This window comes from Bufo gargarizans, chromosome 2, assembly GCF_014858855.1.
Source record: "Bufo gargarizans isolate SCDJY-AF-19 chromosome 2, ASM1485885v1, whole genome shotgun sequence".
NCBI lineage: Eukaryota > Metazoa > Chordata > Amphibia > Anura > Bufonidae > Bufo > Bufo gargarizans.
In genome coordinates this window covers 592,437,384-592,461,370 of record NC_058081.1, presented here as the reverse complement: position 1 = coordinate 592,461,370, position 23,987 = coordinate 592,437,384, and the positions used below count along the sequence as shown (strand labels likewise).

At 45.9% G+C, this 23,987-nt stretch overlaps 1 protein-coding gene across 1 annotated transcript in view; it reads left to right on the top strand.

Moving 5' to 3' along the window:
- Window positions 1-6,357: 6,357 nt before the first annotated feature.
- LOC122926777 (leucine-rich repeat-containing protein 47-like) overlaps window positions 6,358-23,987 on the top strand; it is a 33,746-nt gene continuing 16,116 nt past the window's right edge. The window contains exons 1-6 of the mRNA XM_044278259.1: window positions 6,358-6,958; window positions 10,718-11,185; window positions 14,146-14,262; window positions 18,013-18,128; window positions 21,166-21,268; window positions 21,936-22,025. Of these exons, the coding sequence (XP_044134194.1) occupies window positions 6,398-6,958; window positions 10,718-11,185; window positions 14,146-14,262; window positions 18,013-18,128; window positions 21,166-21,268; window positions 21,936-22,025 (1,455 nt within the window). The 5' untranslated portion in view covers window positions 6,358-6,397. The remainder of the gene's footprint in view (window positions 6,959-10,717; window positions 11,186-14,145; window positions 14,263-18,012; window positions 18,129-21,165; window positions 21,269-21,935; window positions 22,026-23,987) is intronic.

Below are 23,987 nucleotides of genomic sequence, written 5' to 3'. Positions count from 1 at the left end.
AGTCATATGATTCTGACGTCATGTTGGCAGGACAACCACATCTAGGGAAAGGAAGACATAAATACGATCCTTCTGTATCATCGAAGATCGCTATGAATCAATTACACTGCGGAAATATATAGAAACAAAAATAATTAGATAAATTGTGACACGGATGATAAAGGCAATGAACATCTCCTACACATCCTCATAAGAAACTGCTCACCGCATACTCCCGATCCAACCCTCTGGGTGCCATCGTTTGTAGGCAGTGAATCCAATAGGCTTCGCGTTTAAGCAATAGCTCCACCCTATTACCCCCCTTCTAGGAGGCAGCTCCTCTTCCATGATTTGAAATCGAAGTTGTGACACGTTATGTTTCTGTTGATGAAAATGTAAGGGAATTGGCAGTAATACATTTTCGTTACGAATTGTCGGTTTGTGTTTAGCAAATCGATCCTCCATGCGCATCGTAGTCTCCCCTACATAGCAGAGTCCACATGGCCATTTCAACAGATATACAATGAAGGTGCTATTGCACGAGAAATGACCCGTTACTGGGATTTGTTCCCCACTATGCGGGTGTGAAATATAGGAACCTTTTATTATGCTAGAGCAATGGATACAACTTAAGAAAGAAAAGGTGCCCTTCCTGACAGTAGATAAAGTCATTTGTCGGGGGCCCTTCTTAATAGTACCTATATCCGCTCTGATAATTTTGTCTTTGATGTTGCCAGCCCGCTTGTAACATAACATGGGGGGGACTTTGAAATTCTACAATCTGAGGATATGACCTGGTCACTATATTCCAGTGTTTATTGACAACCGCTCTTATGCGATTAATCCAAGGGTGGTCCTGTACAACTAGGGGGAGTCTTTTCTGCGGTGATTTGATTTGGCCTATGGGCGATGTTTCGCATTTATTTCGCTGATGTGTAAGTAGCCATTCCGGGTATCCCCTTTGCCTAAATTTGTTGGTCATCTCTTGGAGACGAATATGACGGGTACAGGGATTACTAACAATTCTATTGACCCTCTGGAATTGTGAATACGGTATCGACTTTTAGTGGCCGGTGGATGATTGCTCTCGTAGCTAAGCAGGCTATTGCGATCTGTATTCTTGGTATATAAATCTGTTATACATTCACAATCTTGACCCTTTATGACCCAAGTATCCAAAAAAGGTATTTTCAAAGAATCAGTGTGTGCCGTAAACTTTAGCTCGGGCCATATATTATTGATAAACATGAAAAATTCCTGAAAGGTCTCAACGTCGCACCGCCATATGCAAAACACATCGTCTATAAAACGCTTCCAAAAAATACAATGCTCTTGAAATAGTGGATGAGGATATATAAAATCCTGTTCAAACTGAGCCATATAACAATTTGCATACCGCGGTGTGACATTGGACCCCATCGCCGTCCCGCGGCTCTGTTGGTAATAAGTATCTTAAAAAAGAAAGCAATTTCGTGTCAGGACTGTGGTCAGAAGGGCAAGGAAAAAATCTTTCTGATGTAATGTGTACTCACTTCGATCCAACATATTCCGCACTGCGGTTACACCTTTGAGATGGGTTATGGAGGTATATAAGCTACACACATCTACAGTCACCAATGTGCAATTTGTATCAATTTTTATTTTTTTGAGCTCCTCTAGGAAGTGATGGGTGTCCCTCAAGTACGAGGGAGCAACTTGTGTTAAAGGTGTAAGAATTTTTTTAAGGAGGATAGCAGGAGGGGTCAGTATTGAATCGGTTGCTGCAACTATAGGTCGTCCGGGGGGCGTTCCATACATTTATGCACCTTGGGGAGGGTATAAAATACAGGGGTGATTGGATGTTGTTTGATCAGAAATTCCGCTAGTTTCCGATCTATAGTGGCGTTTCCTTCCTATTTTTTAATCAAAGACTCAAGCTCACGCTTGATGTCAAATACTGGATCCCTCGACAGAATTGTATATGTTTCATTATCGGATAATTGGCCTAGAATTTCTTGCACATAATAATCCTTGTCAAGTATCACCAGGGCTCCCCCTTTATCTGCAGGTTTGAATATAAGTGTATCGTCATCCAATAGATGACGGATAGTTTGTCTCTCTAAAGTCGAGAGATTCTGGTGTAGATAGCACTGCCCCCCTTGTTTCAACTGAGTTAATAATTTATCAATATCCCTCTTAACTAGCTCTATATAAGTTTCTACCGGGTGTTCGCTTCTAGGAGGCATATAATGGCTTTTCAGCCGTAAGCCAAATTGCTTCAAAGTCAACCAGTAGTTTCATCAGGATGTCCAATGTCCCCAGATGCGGATTCCCTCTCCTTAGAGAAGTGGGCTTTTAGCTGCATAGATCGGAAAAAAACGTTGCAGGTCCATGTCCAAGTAAATGCATTTAATCTCTCTTGAATTACACGCGGCCATACTTGCTGAGTACTATCGTACACAACGTATACCGCGGGGCCTACGACTGAACCTTAGACCTACATTGTTTGGTGACAATCCTGACTACTGCACCCAATTTTACCAGCATTTTAAACAAGTGCTCTCTGCATTTGATTACACTTACTATTGAACATCTCACTCAAGCTATCTCTGATAGCAAGCAGACCATTGACTCCATTGAGACCCAATTAAGGGATTGTCTAAAGGCAGAGGACTTACAAGCATCAAAACTAAAAGTTGATAAACAATGCACAGATTTGAAAATGCTAATTCAAGCTACCAAAAGAAATCGTGTTTACCGGTGGCAAGACAAGTCCGGCGCGGCTATCCAGAACACCAGACGCCCAGGCCGCAGGGCAGGCTACACATCCTCAGGATCTGGGAGCGAATCCACCACTGGCCAGCAACTTTTTTTAGGGAGACGACGTCGCCCAAGAAAGCCAACACAAGGAGAGCAGGCCGCCATCATCGGAGATGCAGACGCTCCACGAGTGACTCGTTCTCAGGTACATCCGATTCTTTAGTTTTAAACTTGTCCTCTAAGACTGTAAATTTAGCTCAAATACAGCAATTACAGAGGGGTCTATAATTTAGTCCCACTGCACCTCTTGACACCTTAAACTTGGACATGGACCTCCAACGTTTTTTTCCGATCTATGCGGCTAAAAGCCCACTTCTCTAAGGAGAGGGAATCCGCATCTGGGGACATTGGACATCCTGATGAAACTACTGGTTGACTTTGAAGCAATTTGGCTTACGGCTGAAAAGCCATTATATGCCTCCTAGAAGCGAACACCCGGTAGAAACTTATATAGGGCTAGTTAAGAGGGATATTGATAAATTATTAACTCAGTTGAAACAAGGGGGGCAGTGCTATCTACACCAGAATCTCTCGACTCTAGAGAGACAAACTATCCGTCATCTATTGGATGACGATACACTTATATTCAAACCTGCAGATAAAGGGGGAGCCCTGGTGATACTTGACAAGGATTATTATGTGCAAGAAATTCTAGGCCAATTATCCGATAATGAAACATATACAATTCTGTCGAGGGATCCAGTATTTGACATCAAGCGTGAGCTTGAGTCTTTGATTAAAAAATATGAAGGAAACGCCACTATAGATCGGAAACTAGCGGAATTTCTGATCAAACAACATCCAATCACCCCTGTATTTTATACCCTCCCCAAGGTGCATAAATGTATGGAACTCCCCCCGGACGACCTATAGTTGCAGCAAACGATTCAATACTGACCCCTCCTGCTATCCTCCTTGAAAAAATTCTTACACCTTTAACACAAGTTGCTCCCTCGTACTTGAGGGACACCCATCACTTCCTAGAGGAGCTCAAAAAAAATAAAATTGATACAAATTGCACATTGGTGACTCTAGATGTGTGTAGCTTATATACCTCCATAACCCATCTCAAAGGTGTAACCGCAGTGCGGAATATGTTGGATCGAAGTGAGTACACATTACATCAGAAAGATTTTTTCCTTGCCCTTCTGACCACAGTCCTGACATGAAATTACTTTCTTTTTCAAGATACTTATTACCAACAGTGCTGCGGGACGGCGATGGGGTCCAATGTCACACCGCCGTATGCAAATTGTTATATGGCTCAGTTTGAACAGGATTTCATATATCCTCATCCACTATTTCAAGAGCATTGTATTTTTTGGAAGCGTTTTATAGACGATGTGTTTTGCATATGGCGGTGCGACGTTGAGACCTTTCAGGAATTTTTCATGTTTATCAATAATATATGGCCCGAGCTAAAGTTTACGGCACACACTGATTCTTTGAAAATACCTTTTTTGGACACTTGGGTCATAAAGGGTCAAGAAGGTGAATGTATAACAGATTTATATACCAAGAATACAGATCGCAATAGCCTGCTTAGCTACGAGAGCAATCATCCACCGGCCACTAAAAAGTCGATACCGTATTCACAATTCCAGAGGGTCAATAGAATTGTTAGTAATCCCTCTACCCGTCATATTCGTCTCCAAGAGATGACCAACAAATTTAGGCAAAGGGGATACCCGGAATGGCTACTTACACATCAGTGAAATAAATGCGAAACATCGCCCATAGGCCAAATCAAATCACCGCAGAAAAGACTCCCCCTAGTTGTACAGGACCACCCTTGGATTAATCGCATAAGAGCGGTTGTCAATAAACACTGGAATATAGTGACCAGGTCATATCCTCAGATTGTAGAATTTCAAAGTCCCCCCCATGTTATGTCACAAGCGGGCTGGCAACATCAAAGACAAAATTATCAGAGCGGATATAGGTACTATTAAGAAGGGCCCCCGACAAATGACTTTATCTACTGTCAGGAAGGGCCCCTTTTCTTGCTTAAGTTGTATCCATTGCTCTAGCATAATAATAAAAGGTTCCTATATTTCACACCCGCATAGTGGGGAACAAATCCCAGTAACGGGTCATTTCTCGTGCAATAGCACCTTCATTGTATATCTGTTGAAATGTCCATGTGGACTTGTTATGTAGGTGAGACTACGATGCGTATGAAGATCGTTTTGCTAAACACAAATCGACAATCCGCAATGAAAATGTACTATTGCCAATTCCTTTACATTTCCATCAACAGAAACCTAATGTGTCACAACTTTGATTTCAATATTTCAAATCATCGAAGAGGTACTGCCACCTCGTAGGGGAGGTAACAGGGTGGAGTTACTACTCAAACATGAAGCCTATTGGATTCACCGCCTACAAATGATGAAACCCAAAGGGTTGAATCGGGAGTACTCGGTGAGCAGCTTCTTATGAAGATATATAGGAGATGTTTATTGTATATAACCATTATCCGTGCTCGATTTATGTAACTGTTTCCATTTGTGTTTCCGCAGTGCAATTGATTCATAGCGATCTTCGGTGATACAGAAGGATCGCATTCATTTTTCTTTCTCTAGATGTTAGTAAACAAATTTTGGTTTCCCTGCCAACATGACTTGAAGACTTCTATCATGTGACCAGGGGCGGGCTATTGAAACACATGTTCATGTTCATTGCCACTCGCTGTTTGCTTGAGCTTACTTCTACCTATGAGTGGCGAATAAAACATTGCTATACTACATCGCAAGGAGTGCCGGTTCTTTCTTTCATTGAAGTTCCTGGGGCGACGCCCGCGGACTGTGCACCCACAATCTTTGCGGTGCCGCCCGACATCCATTACAGCACACAGAGTGCTGTCCGCATCTTTTGTGGCCCTTTATATTCTATTTTTTTCCGAAGGGGAAGGGGGTTATGGAGCCGACATATGGACACGGCCAGCACACAATGTGCTGTTCCGCAAAAAATATACATCAGATGCGGACAAAACCTGCGGTTGTGTGCATGAGCCCTTAGTTAGAGGGAGACGGGGCTGCCGCACCTGCCCGCCAGACACATCCACCGAAAATGTAGTAGAATCAGCAGGCAGAGAAGAATCTGGATAAAATGGCGCACTGCTCTGGATCTTTCTTCACAAAATGTTTATTAAAACATCATAAATGAAATACAAAAAGCAATGCGTTTCAGCTGCGCTGTGCTGGCTTCCTCAGGCTTGCAAGGCTGAGAAAAGGCTGCAGCCACTGCTGAAACGCGTAGATTGTTGTATAGAGGCTCAATGACGACCTATAGCCTATAAATGCAGTAGTCAACGAGCAGCGATTGGTTTGGAGTTGAGAAATGACGTCACGTTTCGTGATTGGTTGCAATTCCTGTTGCTGAATGACGTCTAGCGCCCTGATTGGTCCGTTACTCTTGCATGCGTCTAGCATTCTAAATGGTCGTATTATACTGACAGGAAATAGGATTCCAGCTCTCTGATTGGGCGCATCACGTCCTGGAGACTGACGTCTGGCCTCCCCATTGGTCCTACTATTGGACGGAGGATGACGTCCAGCTCTCTGATTGGCTCCGCTGTAGTTCCGTGAATGCACGTGTATTATGGTCCCTGGACAACATGGCTGCGCAGTGGTCAGAGGTAGAGCGGGCGGAGAAGGAGAAGCGGCGGGAGCTGGTGCTGCAGGGAGCGGACGAGCGGCTCCGGCAGAGTGATGGCCACTTACCGCCCGCTCTCTTCTCCCTCACTCTCCTCAATTACTTGGAGGTGAGCGGATGCTCCGAGCTGCGGGAGCTCCCGGCTGATCTGGGCCGCCTCTCCCACTTGCAGAGCCTGATCCTGTGCAAGAACAAGCTGCGGAGCCTCCCCCGGAGCCTGGAGCAGCTGCGCGGCCTGAAGGTGCTGGACGTGTCGGGGAATGAGCTGGAGGAGCTGCCGGCCGAGCTGTGTAACCTGCCGGAGCTGTGCACGCTGAACGTCAGCTGGAACCGGCTGCGGGAGCTGCCCCCGGGCCTGGAGCGCTGCACCAAGCTGGCGGGGCTCAACCTGTCCCGGAACCTGGTCACCCGCCTCCCCGCCGGCCTCATGAGCCCCCAGCTGACCCTGCTGGCCTCCATCACTGCCGCCGACAACCAGCTGCAGGAGCTGGGAGGGGAGATCGGCCACCTGTCGGGGCTGAAGGTAGGGGGTGTGAGGGGGGCAGGCAGATCAATGGTGGCCACCCAGTGTGCCGCCACATAGGTGATGGCTGTCAGCGGCACATCATGTACGGCGCTACGGCCACTGTGCCACTCATTTCTGTAGGGGCAGCACAATGGTGGCCATTCAGTGTGCTGCCATATAGGTGATGGCTGTCAGCGGCACATCATGTACGGCGCTACGTCCACTGTGCCACTCATTTCTGTAGGGGCAATGGACGTGACTGAAGTGCCATCCAGTGACACAGTAGCACAGCATGCTGCAATGGTGTGAATACGGCCTAAAGCTCCTGTCCCTAGGGTTGCATTAGCCAGGCAGTCCTTCTGTACTTCAGTATACTGTTAAAGCAGGGATGGCCAATCTAAGGCTCTCCAGCTGTTGCAAAACTACAACTCCCAGCATGGACTGCTTACAGCTATCAGCCTACAGCAGGGCATGTTGGGAGTTGTAGTTTTACAACAGCTGGAGAGCCGCAGGTTGCCCATCCCTGCACTAAGAGGATGGGAAGTGCAGTAGACCGCGCTGTACATGTAGTGCTTGCTATGCCTGTATGTCATCAGAAAATGACCTGTTGTATAAATCCAGCCTTCACACGGCTTCTGTAACGGCAGGCTGACCTTAGACCTGTGCGCTGCTCAGCTGAAGTGATCTGTCTTGTCCCATCCCAATATTTGGCTGCATTTCAGTGGGGAAAAAAGTTTTGATATATGCAAATGAGCCTCTAGGAGCAATGGGGGCGTTACCATTACACCTAGAGGCTCCTTTCTTCCTGCTGCCCCCCTGCACTTTGACAGGGCCAGGGATCGTGAACGTCCTTGCCACTGATTTCAGTCTCGCAGCTGTTGCGCGCGGTTCAGTAATCGGCGCAGTACAGGGAGCGGGCTCACTGGCGGATCTCTTCTGTAGTACGCCTGCGGCGCATAGCAGGTGTGAGACTTTGAGAAATCGGTCGCAATGATGTTTGTTCCTAGAGGCTCATTCGCATATATTAAAGCTTCTCTTTTCACTGAAGTGCAGCCGCCCATTGGGATGGGATCAAGGCGGATCACTTCAGCTGACCAGCGCACAACTCTAAGGTCAGCCTGCTCTAGTGCAATGGCAGAAGCCCTATATGTTACACATATTGTAAAGAATTTAAAATGTACTTTAAATGTAAAGAAAAATCCGGCAGGTTTGGCAATGGCCACTAAGTCTAATAACGGCACCACTTCTTGGTCTGTGCAGGTGACTCAGAAGTCCTCTACTTATCATCACAGGCAGGATTATAATGATAGATATCACCTGTATAGAGATAACACAGGATCCACCATTCACAATATCTGATATCACAGCTTTTCTACTCCCTCCTGACCTCTGCACAGGTCACGCCTAGCAAACTCTCCCATAGAAGTCAGTGAGTCCCCTCCAGACTACTGTGTCTGTGGCCCAGGGGGGCTGCTGTAAAGCATATCTCTAAATGCTGTGGTGTCCACCATAATTGTGCTCAGAAAATAGAATTAAAAAAAAATCAATCAAAAATAAGAATATTAGGAAAATAGGATATGTGCTGCTATCTGCTTTAACTGGCAGAAAAATGATAGGTGACGCAATTGTTCTTCTAATCTTAAAAGTGAATTTTTTTTGCAATGGGACCTATGGATGACAGGTGCAGCCCTACCTTTACACAGGTTTGAAAAAGTGTGATGGCGAACCCTTCACAGACAGAGTGCCCAAACTACAGCCCAAAACCCATAACCGGAATACTACCGTCCAATATAGTACCGTATATCTTCCATGTACCTTTATCATGTATCTATAACAGCCTGCCTACATCCAGTGCGCTGCCTGTGCTGTTCATAGTGCGCCCTGCGCTGATGAATGGCCAGAAGAGTCTAAGGCTTATTGGTACACCATAGACTTTTTACAGGGTTCGGGTGCCCATAGAGACTAGAGAGGACTCTGAGTGCCACCTCCTGTCACCCGTGCCATAGGTTCGCCACCACTGGGTTAGGCCATGTTTAATTGTATAAAAAAAGTCTGACATATGTGACGCAGACTCAGAAATGTGAGCGTGACCCTCGGATTTCTGTCACGGATTAGCCCCCTTCTTGATGTGGTATTAAAATAATGGCATGAACAGCAGAACAATGGTGGGCAGGATGGACACGGTTTTGCCGTGGATTTCTTTGTAGAATACACTCCAGCTTCCACTGTGTGAACATGGCCTTAAGGCCTCGTTCACCCGACTGTTAGGGTCTGCATGCGAGCCACACATTTTTTGTGGCTCGGATGCAGGCCCAATCACTTTAATGGAGACGCAAAAGATGAGGACAAGAATAGGCATTTCTATTATGGGTGGCCGGTTCCATTCTGTAAATTGTGGACCGCACACGGGCGGCATCCGTGTTTTGCGGTCGTGTGCATGTAGCCTAAGGGAAATGAATGGAGTTTTGTGGCAGGTAACGGTAGCTGAAGGGGTCACCAGTTGTGTGCTGCATACGGGACATAAAACTGGTGACAGAGGTCAGAATGGCTTAAAAATGAAAAGTCATGCTCGGCCCTCCTGTTCCAGCGCTTCCTGGGTCCCCTGCCGGTTTTTACTTCTTGGTCCCTGTTGACTGCTCACCGCCACCTGCTGAGGCGGTCATCCCGATGAGTGGCGACACTTCCTATGTATCGAGAGGGACCAGGAAGTAGAGACCGGCGGGTGACCGGAGAAGTGCTGGAACGTGAGCGGCAGAGGAATCGGTAAGGTAGTACTTTTTAAGATTTTTAAGCTATTTGATGCTCTAAAAAAAAATAGTGACTGACAAGACAATTCTTTTAAAGTAGTTGTCTGAAGCGCCTCTGTGATAAGGTGTGTAAAAGGGGTTTTCCAGGGGAATAATTTTATGTAAAAACAGGGTTGGAATGAGTTAAAGGGGTATTCTCATCTGAGATATTGGTGACATATCATTGGGATATGCTACCAATGTCAGATAGGTGTAGATCCCACCTCTGGGGCCTGCACCCATCTCCTGAACAAGACCCCCAAAGTGAGTGGAGAGCACACAGCACATGTGCAGCTGCCCGCCATCCGTTTCTACGGGAGTTCTGAAAGTAACTGATTGCTGGCTCGGCTTTCCGGAACGCCCACGGAGGTGAATGGCGAGGGGGCCCACGGTATGCTCTCCATTCACTTTTATGGGATTTCCAAAAATAGCAGAGCTTGACTCTTTTCAGAACTCCTATAGAAGTGAATGGAGAGCACACCGCGTATGTGCTATGCTCTCCTTCGGGGCCCGTTCTAGAGATGGATGAGGGTCCTAATGGTAGGACCTGCACCTAACTAACATTAGTGGCATATCCTAGCGATGCCACCAATGTGTGAGATGGAACAAGCCCTTTAATGAGCCCTCAGAACATGCAGATGCAAAAAAACCAACAAATCTATTTTCAAGTTTTCTTATTTTTTAAGCAGTTTGCTTGCTATGGGCAACACCGCCACTTCTTCTCCTTGCACATATTTTGATAATCTCCCCCAGAGTTTCCCAGTAAGTTGTCAATTAATAAGTTACCTGATATTTTATGTCTACGAACACGGTTGGCCGACGCGCTCTGTAGACTGACCGTGCACCACATGAGCTGTGTGAATGGGACTTTATCTGCACTAATATATTTTAACAAACTGCAGCTCCTGAATATAAACAGGAATGTTTCCTGTCACTGACAGCAAGCATGCCTCATTATTTCCCCCCTTTAACCTTCTGTTGCCATTCCTAGAGTCTGGACCTCTCCAATAACCAGCTGACGGAGATCCCACCGGAGCTGGCGGACTGCACCAAGCTGAAGGAGATCAACTTCAAGGGCAACAAACTGAAAGATAAACGGCTGGAGAAGATGGTGAATGGCTGCCAGACCAAATCCATACTGGAGTATCTGAGGGTCGGAGGCCGCGGAGGGGGAAAAGGGAAATCCAAAATCGAGAATGCAGTAAAAGAGGAGGTGAAGGACAAGAAGAAGAAGCAGAGGAAACCGAAAAAGGACAGTGGAGGAGATGATGAGGACGAGGAGGTGGAAAACATGAATAGGATGATGCTGAGGGTCCTTCACATATCTGAGAACCCTGCAGCCCTCATAGTCAGTGCCAGTGCCAGCGTGAAGGATGTGCGGCCGTATATTGTGTGCTGTGTGGTCAAAGGGATGAACCTGAAGCCTGGAAACTCCCTGAAACGGTTCCTAACAGCACAGGTAAAAGTCCTAGTCTCCCTGATATGAAGCCCCCTGCCCCAATACATTGGGTTTTATTTCTCAAAGCTTAAAGGGAACCTGTCACCAGGATTTTGCGCATAGAGCTGGGGACATGGGCTGCTAGATGGCCGCTAGCACATCTGCAATACCCAGTCCCTATAGCTCTCTGTGCCTTTATTGTGTTAAAAAACCGTTTTGATTGATATGCAAATGACCTGATATGAGTCCTGTATCCGGAGATGAGTCCAGCGGAAAGGAGCCCAGCACCGCCCTGCGTCCTCCGAATCTCCTCCTTGCTGGCTGACGTCACAGAGCTGGAGCGCCGAAATCTCGCGATGCGCAAGCTAGCGCATGCGTAGTTCATTCCCTGTGCTGATGCCAGCACAGGGAATGAACATGATGCCGACACATGATGCCGTCCCGCTCTGTGACGTCAGCCAGCAAGGAGGAGATTCGGAGGACGCGGGGCGGGCTGGGCTCCTTTCCGCTGGACTCATCTCCGGATACAGGACACATATCGGGTTCATTTGCATATCAATCAAAAGTTTTTTTAACACAATAAAGGCACACAGAGCTCTGGGGACTGGGTATTGCAGATGTGCTAGCGGCCATCTAGCAGCCCATGTCCCCAGCTCTATGCGCAAAATCCTGGTGACAGGTTTCCTTTAAAAACTGGCCTTGTTGCTTGTGTGATAAAGGCTCTGCTGTGATAAATGAGGCCAATTACTCCAGTATGGCTGAAGGAAACTTAGTGGCACAAACCCCAGATGGAGCTGAGATAGCAGCCATGTTGAAGAATGACAGGGTAGGATTGTTAAAGGGCATCTGTCAGCAGTTTTGTACCTATTACATGTGCACTTGGCAGCTGAAGGCATCTGTTGGTCCCATGTTCATATGTGCCCGCATTGCTGAGAAAAATAAAGGTTTAATATATGTAAATGAGCCTCTAGGAGCAACTGGGCGTTACCGTTACACCTAGAGGCTCTGCTCTCTCTGCAACTGCTGTGTCCTCTGCACCAATACCAATCAGATATTGATGACCTGTCCATCAGTGTTGTACTCTGGAAAACCCCTTTAGTGTCACAACCTCTAATGTTCTTCGGTGGTGCCTACTTCCTTGGTAGTCTTGGGTAGGAGAGGGGTTTTTCCTTAGATAAGTCAGCAATATCTGATCGGCAGGGCTCATCAATATCTGAACATGGATCCGACTCGTTGATCGGTGGCAGTGCCATGTGTCTGACCCCCACAATCAAATGTTGAAGATATGCCATCAATATTTAACTCTTTAAGAAATTAAAATAAGGGCAGGAAATTATGGCCTAAATTATTATAGCCCCTACAAACATGAATTGGCTCTGCTGTAATTTACTTAAATGCTATACAGCCACTTGATATCCTCCCCCCCCCCGATGTATGCTTTTTATGGTGTTTGAATGAGTGTGTGTGAATCCACCCATACACACCCCTTCCTGCAGAGGTGACCTCATATCTGAGACGACTGCAGCCAGTCACTGGCCTCAGAGGTCTTGTGTCATACATGGTCTTGTCATTACCGCTGAGGCCAGTGATTGCCTGCAGTAGTCACGTGGATTTATGTGACATCACCGCTGTTCCAAAATCAGGACCAGTGAGTAATACTTGTAGGTCTCTTAAAAAAAAATGGCGGGCATGAAAGCGGAGCATGCTCTGCTGTTTTTGAATACTTAGCTTAAAGGGGTTATTCAGGATTTTCATATTGATGGATCAGCTATTTGAGGAAGCTGTGGCGTGCACTGGAGCTCCATTGAGCGCCGCAGCCTTCTTGCAGGTTACTAAGCACAGCGCTGTACGTTGTTTAGTGGCCGTGTTTGGTATCACAGCTCAGCCCCCCAGCGCTTGAATGGGACTGAGCTACGCGTATGCAATGTGACCGATATACAGTGACGTCACATGGCCTAGGAAGAGGCCTAAGAGCTCACGCAACTCCATGGCCTCTTCAAACTGCTGATCAGCAGGGGTGGTGGGAGTCGGAGCCCAGCCAATCTTATATTGATGACCTATCTTGGGGACATCAGTATGAAAATCCTGGAGAACTCCTTTAATTATTATTATTTATTTTTTTTAAACATAATCTGTCACCACCATTCTGGACTATTATCTATGGTAATACTTGAATAGTGCTGCACATAAGGAGTCCTATCCACATTCCCCACTGTCAGCGCTCAGAGCTGCACTAAAATACACGATCCTAAATGCAGCACTGTGCTAACATCATGCACAGTGGTCCTGACTATGTGTTTCACTGCAGCTTTAAACGCTGACAGAGGAGGAACAGGGGGCAGTAGGAAAAATAAAAATAAAATAGTGATCTTCAGTCCTACTCTGGTATTGGAGCAGATAATAGTCCAAAATCGTGGTGATGGATTCCCTTTAACCTTCTGCAAAACCCCTTTAAGTACATGGGGCCTGCTACTGTTGCCTCACCCCCCTCCCTGCACTCCCAACTGCTGACTAGAACACACGGGGACCTTTTTAAAAAGTTGTTTTATAGCTGAATTTTTTTTTAGTTTTCGAGCATGTTATGTAGCATGTTGTCCACTTGATGGCAGCACATGATAGCATTATTCAGCCTATGTACCCTTTTGATTGCAAACAGTTGAAAACGGGTATGCCGACATATACTGGCCGCATGTATGATGTGTGCCCAAAGGATAATCTGGACATATCTGCCCCATAGTAGTGTCCAGCATCTATGTCGGGAGATTTTCCTGTGATATGTGATGGTCATATACACTGTTGTGAACAGAGGCTAATAGTGTCTGGACTCTGGAGTAGTGATCTTAGGTGCCTGATAATGGGGAGCATTAGATTACTGTTGACTTCAGAATACACAGACGTCTAGTGCCTTGTGACTAGGAATCTAGCAGGGGTCCATGAACCTGTGGTTTTAATATTTTCCATATTGCATTCCATTGCTTTAGACCAAACTCCATGAAGACCTGTGTGATAAGAGGACATTGGCAACTATCGCCACCCACGACCTGCATCTAGTGAAGGGACCCTTATTGTATGACGCTAGACCTCCGAAAGAGTTCACGGTGAGTTCACGTTCATTGTACCGTAGTGCATCACAGGACAGTGTCTGATCGGCGAGAGTCCAACCCATGGGTCCTCCAGTGATCAGGAGACCCATGATCGCGTTCTGGAGTGGTCGCTGAGTGTGCATGCTGCGGCTCCATTCAAAGTCAGTGGGACTCACTCCTCTATCTCAATCAGTCCCATGGAGTTTGAATTTTCAGGAGTGGTAACAGAGGACCATCACAGCATAGAGTTGATGGTGATGCAAGTATTTGCTAAATCCAACATGTCAGGAGAGGTGACCGGTCCTCTTTTTTTTTTTTTTTTTAAACTCGTTTTATTGAAGCTTAACAACAAGCATGGTTCATCACATTCCGGAGCAGTGGCAACCCACGCAGGGGAGCCACCAACTCCACACAATACAGTTATGATACATAGTGCGTTAGGTAAATACCAGCAATATCTCCACAACATAGCATCAATAAGTGTTACGGGCCTGCAGACCAGTATTCAGACACCCGGTGCATTGGGATCCACCGATACGGAATGCAAATGCATAGACTGCAAGGAGTGATTCGAAGAACACCACTCCCCCCACACTTTCTGGAATTTCCCTGGACACTTTCTATGTACATACACTATTTTTTCCATATTCATTGCATGATTCATCAGTGTCTTCCATTGGCCCACCGACGGAAGTCTTTCCGCCATCCACCTCATCGCCACCGCCTTCCTAGACCGGTCCTCTTTAACATGTTACATATATGGGGCGCTTCTTTTGGCGCCTGATATGTTAACTTAGAGTATCAGTACAGGGAGGAGGAGACGCCAGGTTTCTCAATGGGCGTCTCCTTCTTCCTGGCTGTGCCGCTCTCTATTTCGATTAGACCGCACTACAGCCAGGGAGAAGACGTCCATTAAGTAACCCGGCCGTCTCCTCCTCCCTGTACTGATACTCTAAGTTAAGATATCAGGCGCCAAAAGCAGCAGGGGGGACACAGCGCCGGAATGGAGGGATATTTTAGAACAAAAAGTGCTGCCATCTGTAGGGGCCGCCCTATCTGGTAAGCATACCAGTTTCTAACATATAAACCCATGAAAGGTCCCCTTTAAGTGAATATGGTGGCAGGATCTTCCAGGAGATGCGTTTACAGAACGGCTCCCTATTAGAGATGAGCGAACTTCTGTTTTAAGTTCGGCGTCTAAAGTTCGGCTTCCGGTTAGCGGAGAATCCCGATCTGGATCCGGATATGAATTCCGACTTCCGTTGTGGTCCGTGGTAGCGGAATCAATAATCGGCCATTATTGATTCCGCTACCACGGACCACAACGGAAGTCGGAATTCATATCCGGATCCAGATCGGGATTCTCCGCTAACCGGAAGCCGAACTTTAGACGCCGAACTTAAAACAGAAGTTCGCTCATCTCTACTCCCTATAGACACAAGCTTACCCTGCTGTCAGCCATGAGCAATCTGGTACAAAACAAGCTGCGGTCTCTCGGAGCATGTGTTGTGGAAACCATTCTGGTCTTTGCTGAATTTGCCTTGAGGGAATAAACTTGGCCGGTGACTAGACATAGAAGAGAAGTGAGGCGTGTTCTGAAGATCTGGGTGCGCCACATCTTCTCATAAATCTGATGATACTAAGCTAGGGAATCTCTGCAGGAGAGGCAGCCGGATTAAAAAAAACGTTTCTGCTTCCAGTAACCATGCCACATCTACCCACAGGTTGTGTGTAGTATTGTGGCTCGGTCCCATCACTGAAGCTGACCTGCAGTTCCACACACAACCTGGTGTGGCGCACCCATGTGCTGGACGACAGCCATGTTCTTCCCGGCACTGATCATAGAGGTTGGTGTCGGAGGATTGGGTACATCTGAGTGCCCTCTAGGGTCTACTTATTTGTAACTTCCTACATTTTAGTGACTCCGTATTGTGGGCATCATCAGGTGACTGTCGTGGCATTGTTTTTAAGGCGGCACTGGGCCTGATACCTGAGGTGGAGGCGACTAGTGTACGGCACTGTGGCTGTTTTTTAGAGGTGGCATTGTTGTCTTATTAGATAAGGGCAATTTGAAGGCATCTGTGGAGGGCATTATGGTCTAACATGAGGAAGCTTTGGTTATGACTGCTGGGGTGCTGTGACGTGGCACTAATGGTGTTGTTGTGCCACGCTCAAGACAACAAAGAAACACAACGTGGATCACGCATTCACATAACTGAGCTTCGCCTGCCCTGTGTGTTTAGACTGCGGCACCCGTACCTGCGTGAATCTCAGCCTCGCCGCTCATGCAGAACCTGAAGTGACCGGTTTGTATAATGTGTAATGATTTTAGCTAATCCTGCATTGTGTGGCCCTAATCCCTCGGCCTGGTAGTTAATATTTAACAAGCAGAGGGAAAATACGTTCGACATTTGTCTGGCTTATTCCTTGTCATCGGAAGCACGTAGTCGCGTTTAGCTGTAAGAACCTTCTTACTGATTCTGGGAACCCTGGGGAAAACCTAATATGGCTTCCATTAAACCCCCTGAATGTGCTGTTAACCATGGCCGTTCAGGTGATCTCTGTGATCTGGGGCTGTCAGACTACAGCCTGTGGTTGTCAGGGCCTGCTTGGAGTTGTAGTATGGCAACTGAGGGAGAGCCACAGGTCGGAGGTCATCGGAGAAATTATAAATATACGCTAATAGAAGTAAAAATAAAGATTAAAAATCAGGATCATATGTGTCAACAATAAATAGCAGCAAATACAAGATCAATAAGCAACAATGGCGGCTCTAATAATAACCACAATCTGAGTGACAGTGATAATGGCAATTAGTCAGATATGGCAACAACAATATGAATCCAAGTAGGGGTGGGCGATATAGATTATATACGATATTATCGCCATAAATTCGGGCAACGGTATAGATTTTGTTTATATCGTCATATCGCGATAGATGACCACGGAGCGGTAATGAGTTGAAGAAGCTTCTCACTCACCGCTCCGTGGCCTCCTGACTCTGCACCGCACTGCAGGGCCTTGTGTTCACACATTGTCAGCGCGCTGGCAGACGCTGTGTGTGACGCCAGGTCCCTCCCAGTGCATTCTGGGACGAAAACACGGTCCGTCTCCTGCAGACTCCATCAGCCAGCCGTGCTTCCACCCTGCAGGAAAGGTAAGCAGATTAGCAGGGGCCCGAATCTACCGGGGGGGGGGGCTGGATGGCTATGGCATGGGGCTGATGGCACTGGCTGGGGGACATGGATGATGATGGCTATGGCATGGGGCTGATGGCGCTTGCTGGGGGACATGATGAAGGCAATGGCATAGGACTGATGGCGCTGGCTGGGGGACATGGATGATGATGGCCATGTAATTTGTATACATACAGAAGAAAATAATATATCTCGCTATATAACGTTATATCGTACATGCTTCAAATTATATCACAATATAGATTTTAGGCCATATTGCCCAGCCCTAAATCCAAGAATGGGTCCAAATTTTATTTGTAAATGTAGATCCAAAAGAATATAATTCCAAAAAGGATTAGGATAAAATGAAGAAAAGTCTCTCTTTAGTGATCAGTTACAAAAATGGCCATTTTATGTTGCTCCAAATATATAATGTAATATACATAGGATATATATAATAAACAGATGTCGCCTTCAGATATTTGATAGTAGATGCTGATATCATTCAGTGCACTCCTATGTTGTATCTGTTTTTAACGCTGCCAGCAATATTATGTTTTCTTATTGGTTTTGGTTTTATATGTATTAGATTGTGCCGTTGAACCGCAAAGAAATAAACGCCAAGGAGCTCGTCCGGCAGCTGCAGCTCGAGGCTGAGGAGCAGAGGAAACAGAAGAAACGTCAGAACGTATCTGGACTTCACAGGTTAGTGCCCGGAACAGTAGTTCTGTTCTTCTGTCTGTGGAGATCAGCTGCAATATGAGAGCCAGGAAAAAAGAGACAAGTCTTGTACTTTTACAGTCTGCTATTAAAGGGGTTTTGAAGCACTTCGATATTGATGATGACCTCTCTTTAGGATAGTGAACGGCAGCTGGAACCAGAAATGGTCACTTCACATTGGAAGGAGCTGCCTGCCTCCAGCTCCAAACAACAGGGGGAGATTCATCAAGACTGGTGTTCTCATACGCCAGCCCTTATCCTCTGTGCACTGAGAAGAGATGCAACTTATTTATTAAGAGGTAGATGCCTCTTAATAAATTTGGCGCTTTGTGCTCCTGAAACTTAGATTTACGCCAGCAAGGGGCTGGCATTGACTTGAACGTTTCTGACCTAAGTTATAGTAAATTCGGCAGGCCATGGTAGGCTTTGTCCCCTCACGCTATGCCCCACACCATGTCTTGCCCACTTTAGAAAAGTGTTGAGAATCTCAAAAAGTTGCAAATAAGGTGTGCGCCATAATTTGCAACTTTTTTAATGGACCACAGTAGCAGAAATATTTTGATAAATGCCCCTGACTGTGTTAGTTCCAGTGACCACAGCTCCTGCTAGCAGCTGATTGGTGGTGGGACTGGGTGTTGTAGCCCCTCTGGGAGTTAGTGATCAGGATCCCTACACCGCATCACTGCCGCCCCTTCTGGTCATCTTCATTACAGTGGAATACCTCTCTTCCGCTATGCTCACACTTCTTCCATTTTTTTTATTTATTTTATGTTTGCCTGATGGTGCATTCTCTGGCACATATCCATATGGCTCCATGAACCAGGTGAATGCGCCAGGCAATAACATGTCGGCATGCTTTCCTTTTTCCACTCTGTACTTGAGCGTAGTCCACTGAGCATACCTCTACAGAAATGGGACATATTCCATGCGATACCATGTAATGTAGAAGTATTACACGGGTGGTGTACATCCCAACATGCCATCAGAGGTAGACTCCAGAGGATGTGAACAGAGCCTGGATCTAAGCTCTGCCAGCCCTACGCTAGCAGCCATCTGTCCAAGACTTCTATACGGTCACTACGGGCTACAAAGCATAACCCCCAACCTGACCATTAATTCTTGTGATCTCCTCCAAACATATCCGATGTCCATTATGTAATGTGTATGGCCAGCAAAATAATTTTCTAGATCTACACATGTACATCCCATTAGCACCAATTTAACATCCAGGTGTGGGCACTTAATTACCCTGGGTGTCACTATGTCCTATGAACCAGATAAGAGAGACACTAAGTAAGAGTAGCTCCTATATCATAGACCCATATATTCCGTGGTCAGCCATTATGTGAATAAGCGACACGTAATACTACATTTCCTCTGCAGGGGGTGGGGGGGACATGTATTCTATGTAGAGGCAGATGCTTTTTATGCTGCTTTATGCAAGATTTGCTAATGGAAAGAATTGCGCAGCTCCTCCTAAACACCCTCTTGAGACAAACCATTACATGAAGGTCCATATAGAAAGGCTTGTGTTGTCACGGTTGGTAGTCATCCTTCTGAGGACTAGGTTCGATTTGCGCTCACCACTTTGTGAATAGTGCAGGTGTTCCTGGTGTGTGGTCTGTTACACAATCTTCTAGTGTGCTCAAGGACCAGATTACTGACACTGAATTCCAGTATCTCACTGGTTACTCAACACTCGAGGAGGGCGCAGCCACCATACACTTCCATTGTGTCCCCCGAGCCTATGGATCAGACGTGTATAACATTTCAAATCTATCTGCAGAGAAAAAAGCTGCTTCTTTGTCCTGCTGGAGATAGTGTTACTGCAGTGTCACTTACCTCCAGTATCCGAAATATCCTACACAATCTGCAGAGGCAGGCTGGGGTAGTAGTTACAGGTCCAGTTTGCTAGCATCTCATGCTCGTGCACACGGCCGTACTTTCAGTCCACATCCGATCTGCATTTTTTTGCGGATCAGATGCAGACCCATATACTTTAGTGTGGCCTTAAAAAATGCAGACACCACACCCTCCGCTCCAGCAAAAAATAAAGAACATGTCCTATTCTTGTCCATTTTGCGGACGAGTATAGGGCATTTTTACAGACGCTTGCGGACCACAAAACACTTACAGCCATGTGCATTAGCCCAAAATGCAAGAAATTAGAAAAATCTGATTAATAGGGCCGCATAAAATGGTAGCTGATGGTATGTGACTGCTGCCAAGACATTTCCCTCCTTCTCTGATGTCTGCACAGTGCTAGTCCAGATTTGCCATCTAGCCCTATGGGTTCCCTACCAGCTAAGGGTGGGAATGTCAGGCAACCAGTCTTTCTTATAAAAATAAAACCCCAAGTAATAACATTGAATATATGGATCATGTTATAAACAGCATTCGTGCTGAATGCGCTGTACTTCTAAATGGGAGGCTCAGATCAGATTTTGATTAAATTGTGTAAGTCCATCTGCCATGAGAAGGAGCTCTCCTACAGACGGGTCCCTACACTGAACCAACTTGCTGCTGTCTTAAACCTAGGCCTCCAAAATAGACTCAGGGGAGGTATAATATAGTATAGCAGTGATTCAATTTAAAATGGTCCATTTATTCAGTTTTGGCATAGATCTCAGCGCTTGCACAGCACTGCTGCATCTTTTGTGTTCATTTCCTTGTGTACTACGGTCAGAGCAGATGTGCGTGTGCCTATTTATCTCTCGTTGCTAGGATGTGCTGTTATTTTGCAGTGTACTATTATATGTCTCCTCGATCTAACAGTGAAGATCAGAAAACTCCCTAATCTCACCCATTTACGCCTTCAAAGGCAGTGTCTGATGTCCATGGTATAGAGGGGGGTAAATCTAAGGGGATGCCCCTTTGCAAGCAGTACTAGTATTCCCTGACCAGCAATGTCTGCCTGTATCTGGTGCAATAAGTGATGACTAAATGTGGGACATCTTCAACAGTAAGTACCTTGTATAGATGTCATTGAATGGAGATGATGATATTCGCCTCTGCTCTCCAGGTACCTTCGTTTATTGGATGGTAAAGAGTATTACCCATGCTTGGTAGATGCTGAAAATGCAGTGATCTCCTTCCCACCAATCACAAATAGTGACAAGACCAAGGTAAGTCATTTCTGGAGTTTATAGCTAAAACCTGCAAATGATTAAAAAAAAGTTTAGAAATATTTGACAGACTTTTCTAAGGTTTGTATTTGAAATAATAATAATAAACTGCTTAAAGGGGTGTTCAAATTAAAATGTTCCTCCAACAATAATTTGATTACAGAGGGATTGTCTGTGGGAAATCTTTAGAAAGGGTTCAGTTTCCCTGCAGCGCCACTACAGGGAAATTGCGGTATTACACTGTTTCTAAAGTGTAATTCATTGATTTGTCAGGTCCTCCAGAGTCATAGCGGTCGGTGTCCATAGTTCTGCACATTAACAGTTTGTGGTTAGATAGACCAGGCCGTAATAAGGCCAGGAGGTTGGGTAAAGCTGAGGGAGAAAAATAAGAACCAACTTGATGAATCCATAGGAGTTGGCACTTAGTGGGACATCCAGTCTTTTTTATTTTTTTTATGGCTCGGCTCCAGTGGTTCTATCCGTTTATAGGGTTTGTTCTTGACTACATTGATTAGGTATTCCAGCCATGAACGTTATTCCCGGTGTATGGTCAGACCCTCGGACTCCAACTATCTCACTGAATAATGGATGACGTGCCCCTTTAAAAGAGGAATTGCAAAAACTAAACATCATATACAATCAGTTGATTTTCTGTGTTTTTTCCCAGGTCCGTAAATCCACCCGGGACCTTCTTCTTGAGGTGACTAGTTCCAGCAGCTTGCAGATCTGTAAGGAAGTCATGGATGCCCTCATTGCTGTGAGTTTTGCTTCTACAGTTGCCTTTCTCCCCTGTCTTTTTTCCTGGCTATACCTGGCATTTTTGGAATTCTTGTTGGTTGGACTCGATGCCATGGATGACGTCCACACATTGTACTTGTATAAATATAACTTTGCCTGCAGTCTCATGATTTTGTATAGTGACAGACGTCCTCAGACCACCCCCAGGAGGTTCTGTAAATGGAAGATTACATACCTGCTTCTCGACACTGACTTCCTGCTCTGTCTCCTCCAGGCCTGGGCTGCTCTGCTGGACTCCAGTTTGACATCGCCGCAGCCAATCGCTGGCCACGGCTGAGACTGGATCACCTTGCGTCATGTGACCATTTGTCATGATGTAAGGGAATCCGGTCTCCGCCACTGCCAGTGATTGGCTGTGGCGATGTCTAACTGGATGTTTTCATAGGAGTCTAGCGGAGTCGGAGCCAAGTGGGAAGCCGAGAAGAAGGTAAATCTGCCCTTTATAGGTCCTGCCAAGTGGGAGAGTTTGCCAAAAACTCCCCCATTCTTTCACAACACTTTTAAAGGGAAATAGTTTGTAATTTTAATCTTTCAATGCAATTTTGAGATCGTAACCCCAACAATTCCCAGAATGAGTGGGCTTGCCGGCCATGTCTGCCCGCTACAGAGTTGTGTGTACTGGTGGAGCTGGTGTCCTCTGTTCACCATCCATACCATCATCAGAACCACAGATGTCCTCGTCCAAACTAGATCACAGCGAAAGTGATCTGTTTGGCGGTGTCTTTGTCAGTACAGCGTGTTACTTTGAAACAATTATTTTTAGATGTGTGGTGTCCTTAATGGAAACAGTACGCAGAGTGCACAGTGTGTAATTCCATCTCTTCTGATATGCACAATCACGTGCTGCCGTCAGTGGAACATCGCCAGGTGTCTGAGGAGATAGACTTATCTACTGCGTATAGGCATAGTCCTGATCAAAAGTTTAAGACCACTTGTAAAATATGATATATTTTTTTGCCATTTTTTTATTGTTGGATCTTAACAAGCTTCCAGTAGAGCTTCAACATGCAACAAGAAGAAATGAGTGAGAGATTTTTTGAGCATTCAATTAATTGAAAATAACGATTAAACTGAAACAGGCTGTTTTTCAGCTGATCCAAATTTTAGGACCACATGCCTTTTTAAAAGGCCAAATCTGTGCAAAGATGTGGATTCATTGTCATTTCTGTCAGGTACTCACATGTTGTGATGGCAAAGGCAAAAAAATCTCTCCCTCTTTGAACGTGGTCGGGTTGTCGAACTGCATAAGCAGGGTCTCTCACAGCGCGCCATCGCTGCTGAGGTGGGACGCAGTAAGACAGTCATTTGTAATTTCTTAAATGATCCTGAGGGTTATGGAACAAAAAAAGTAAAGTGGAAGACCCCAAAAAATTTCATCAGCACTGAGCCGGAGGATCCAATTGGCTGTCCGTCAAGACACTGGACGATCCTCGACCCAAATTAAGGCCCTTACTGGTGCTGATGCAGCCCCATAACCATCAGACGGCATCTGAGACTGAAGGGCTTCAAAAACAAAAAAACGTCTTCAAAGACCTCGTCTCCTTGAACGGCACAGAACTGCTCGTTTGGACTTTGCAAGAGAGCACCAAACATTGGACATTCAAAGGTGGAAGAAAGTCTTATTCTCTGATGAGAAAAAATGTAATCTTGATGGTTTCCAACGTTACTGGCATGACAAGCAGGTCCCACCTGAGATGTTTTCTTCACGCCACAGTGGAGGGGCGCCATAATGGTCTGGGGTGCTTTTTCTTTCAGTGGAACAATAGAGCTTCAGGAAGTGCAGGGGCGTCAAACGGTTGCTGGCTATGTCCAGATGTTGCACAGAGCATTCCTCATGACTGAGGGCCCTCGTCTGTGTGGTAACGACTGGGTTTTTCAACAGGACAACACTACAGTACAAAATGCCCGCAGGACAAGGGAC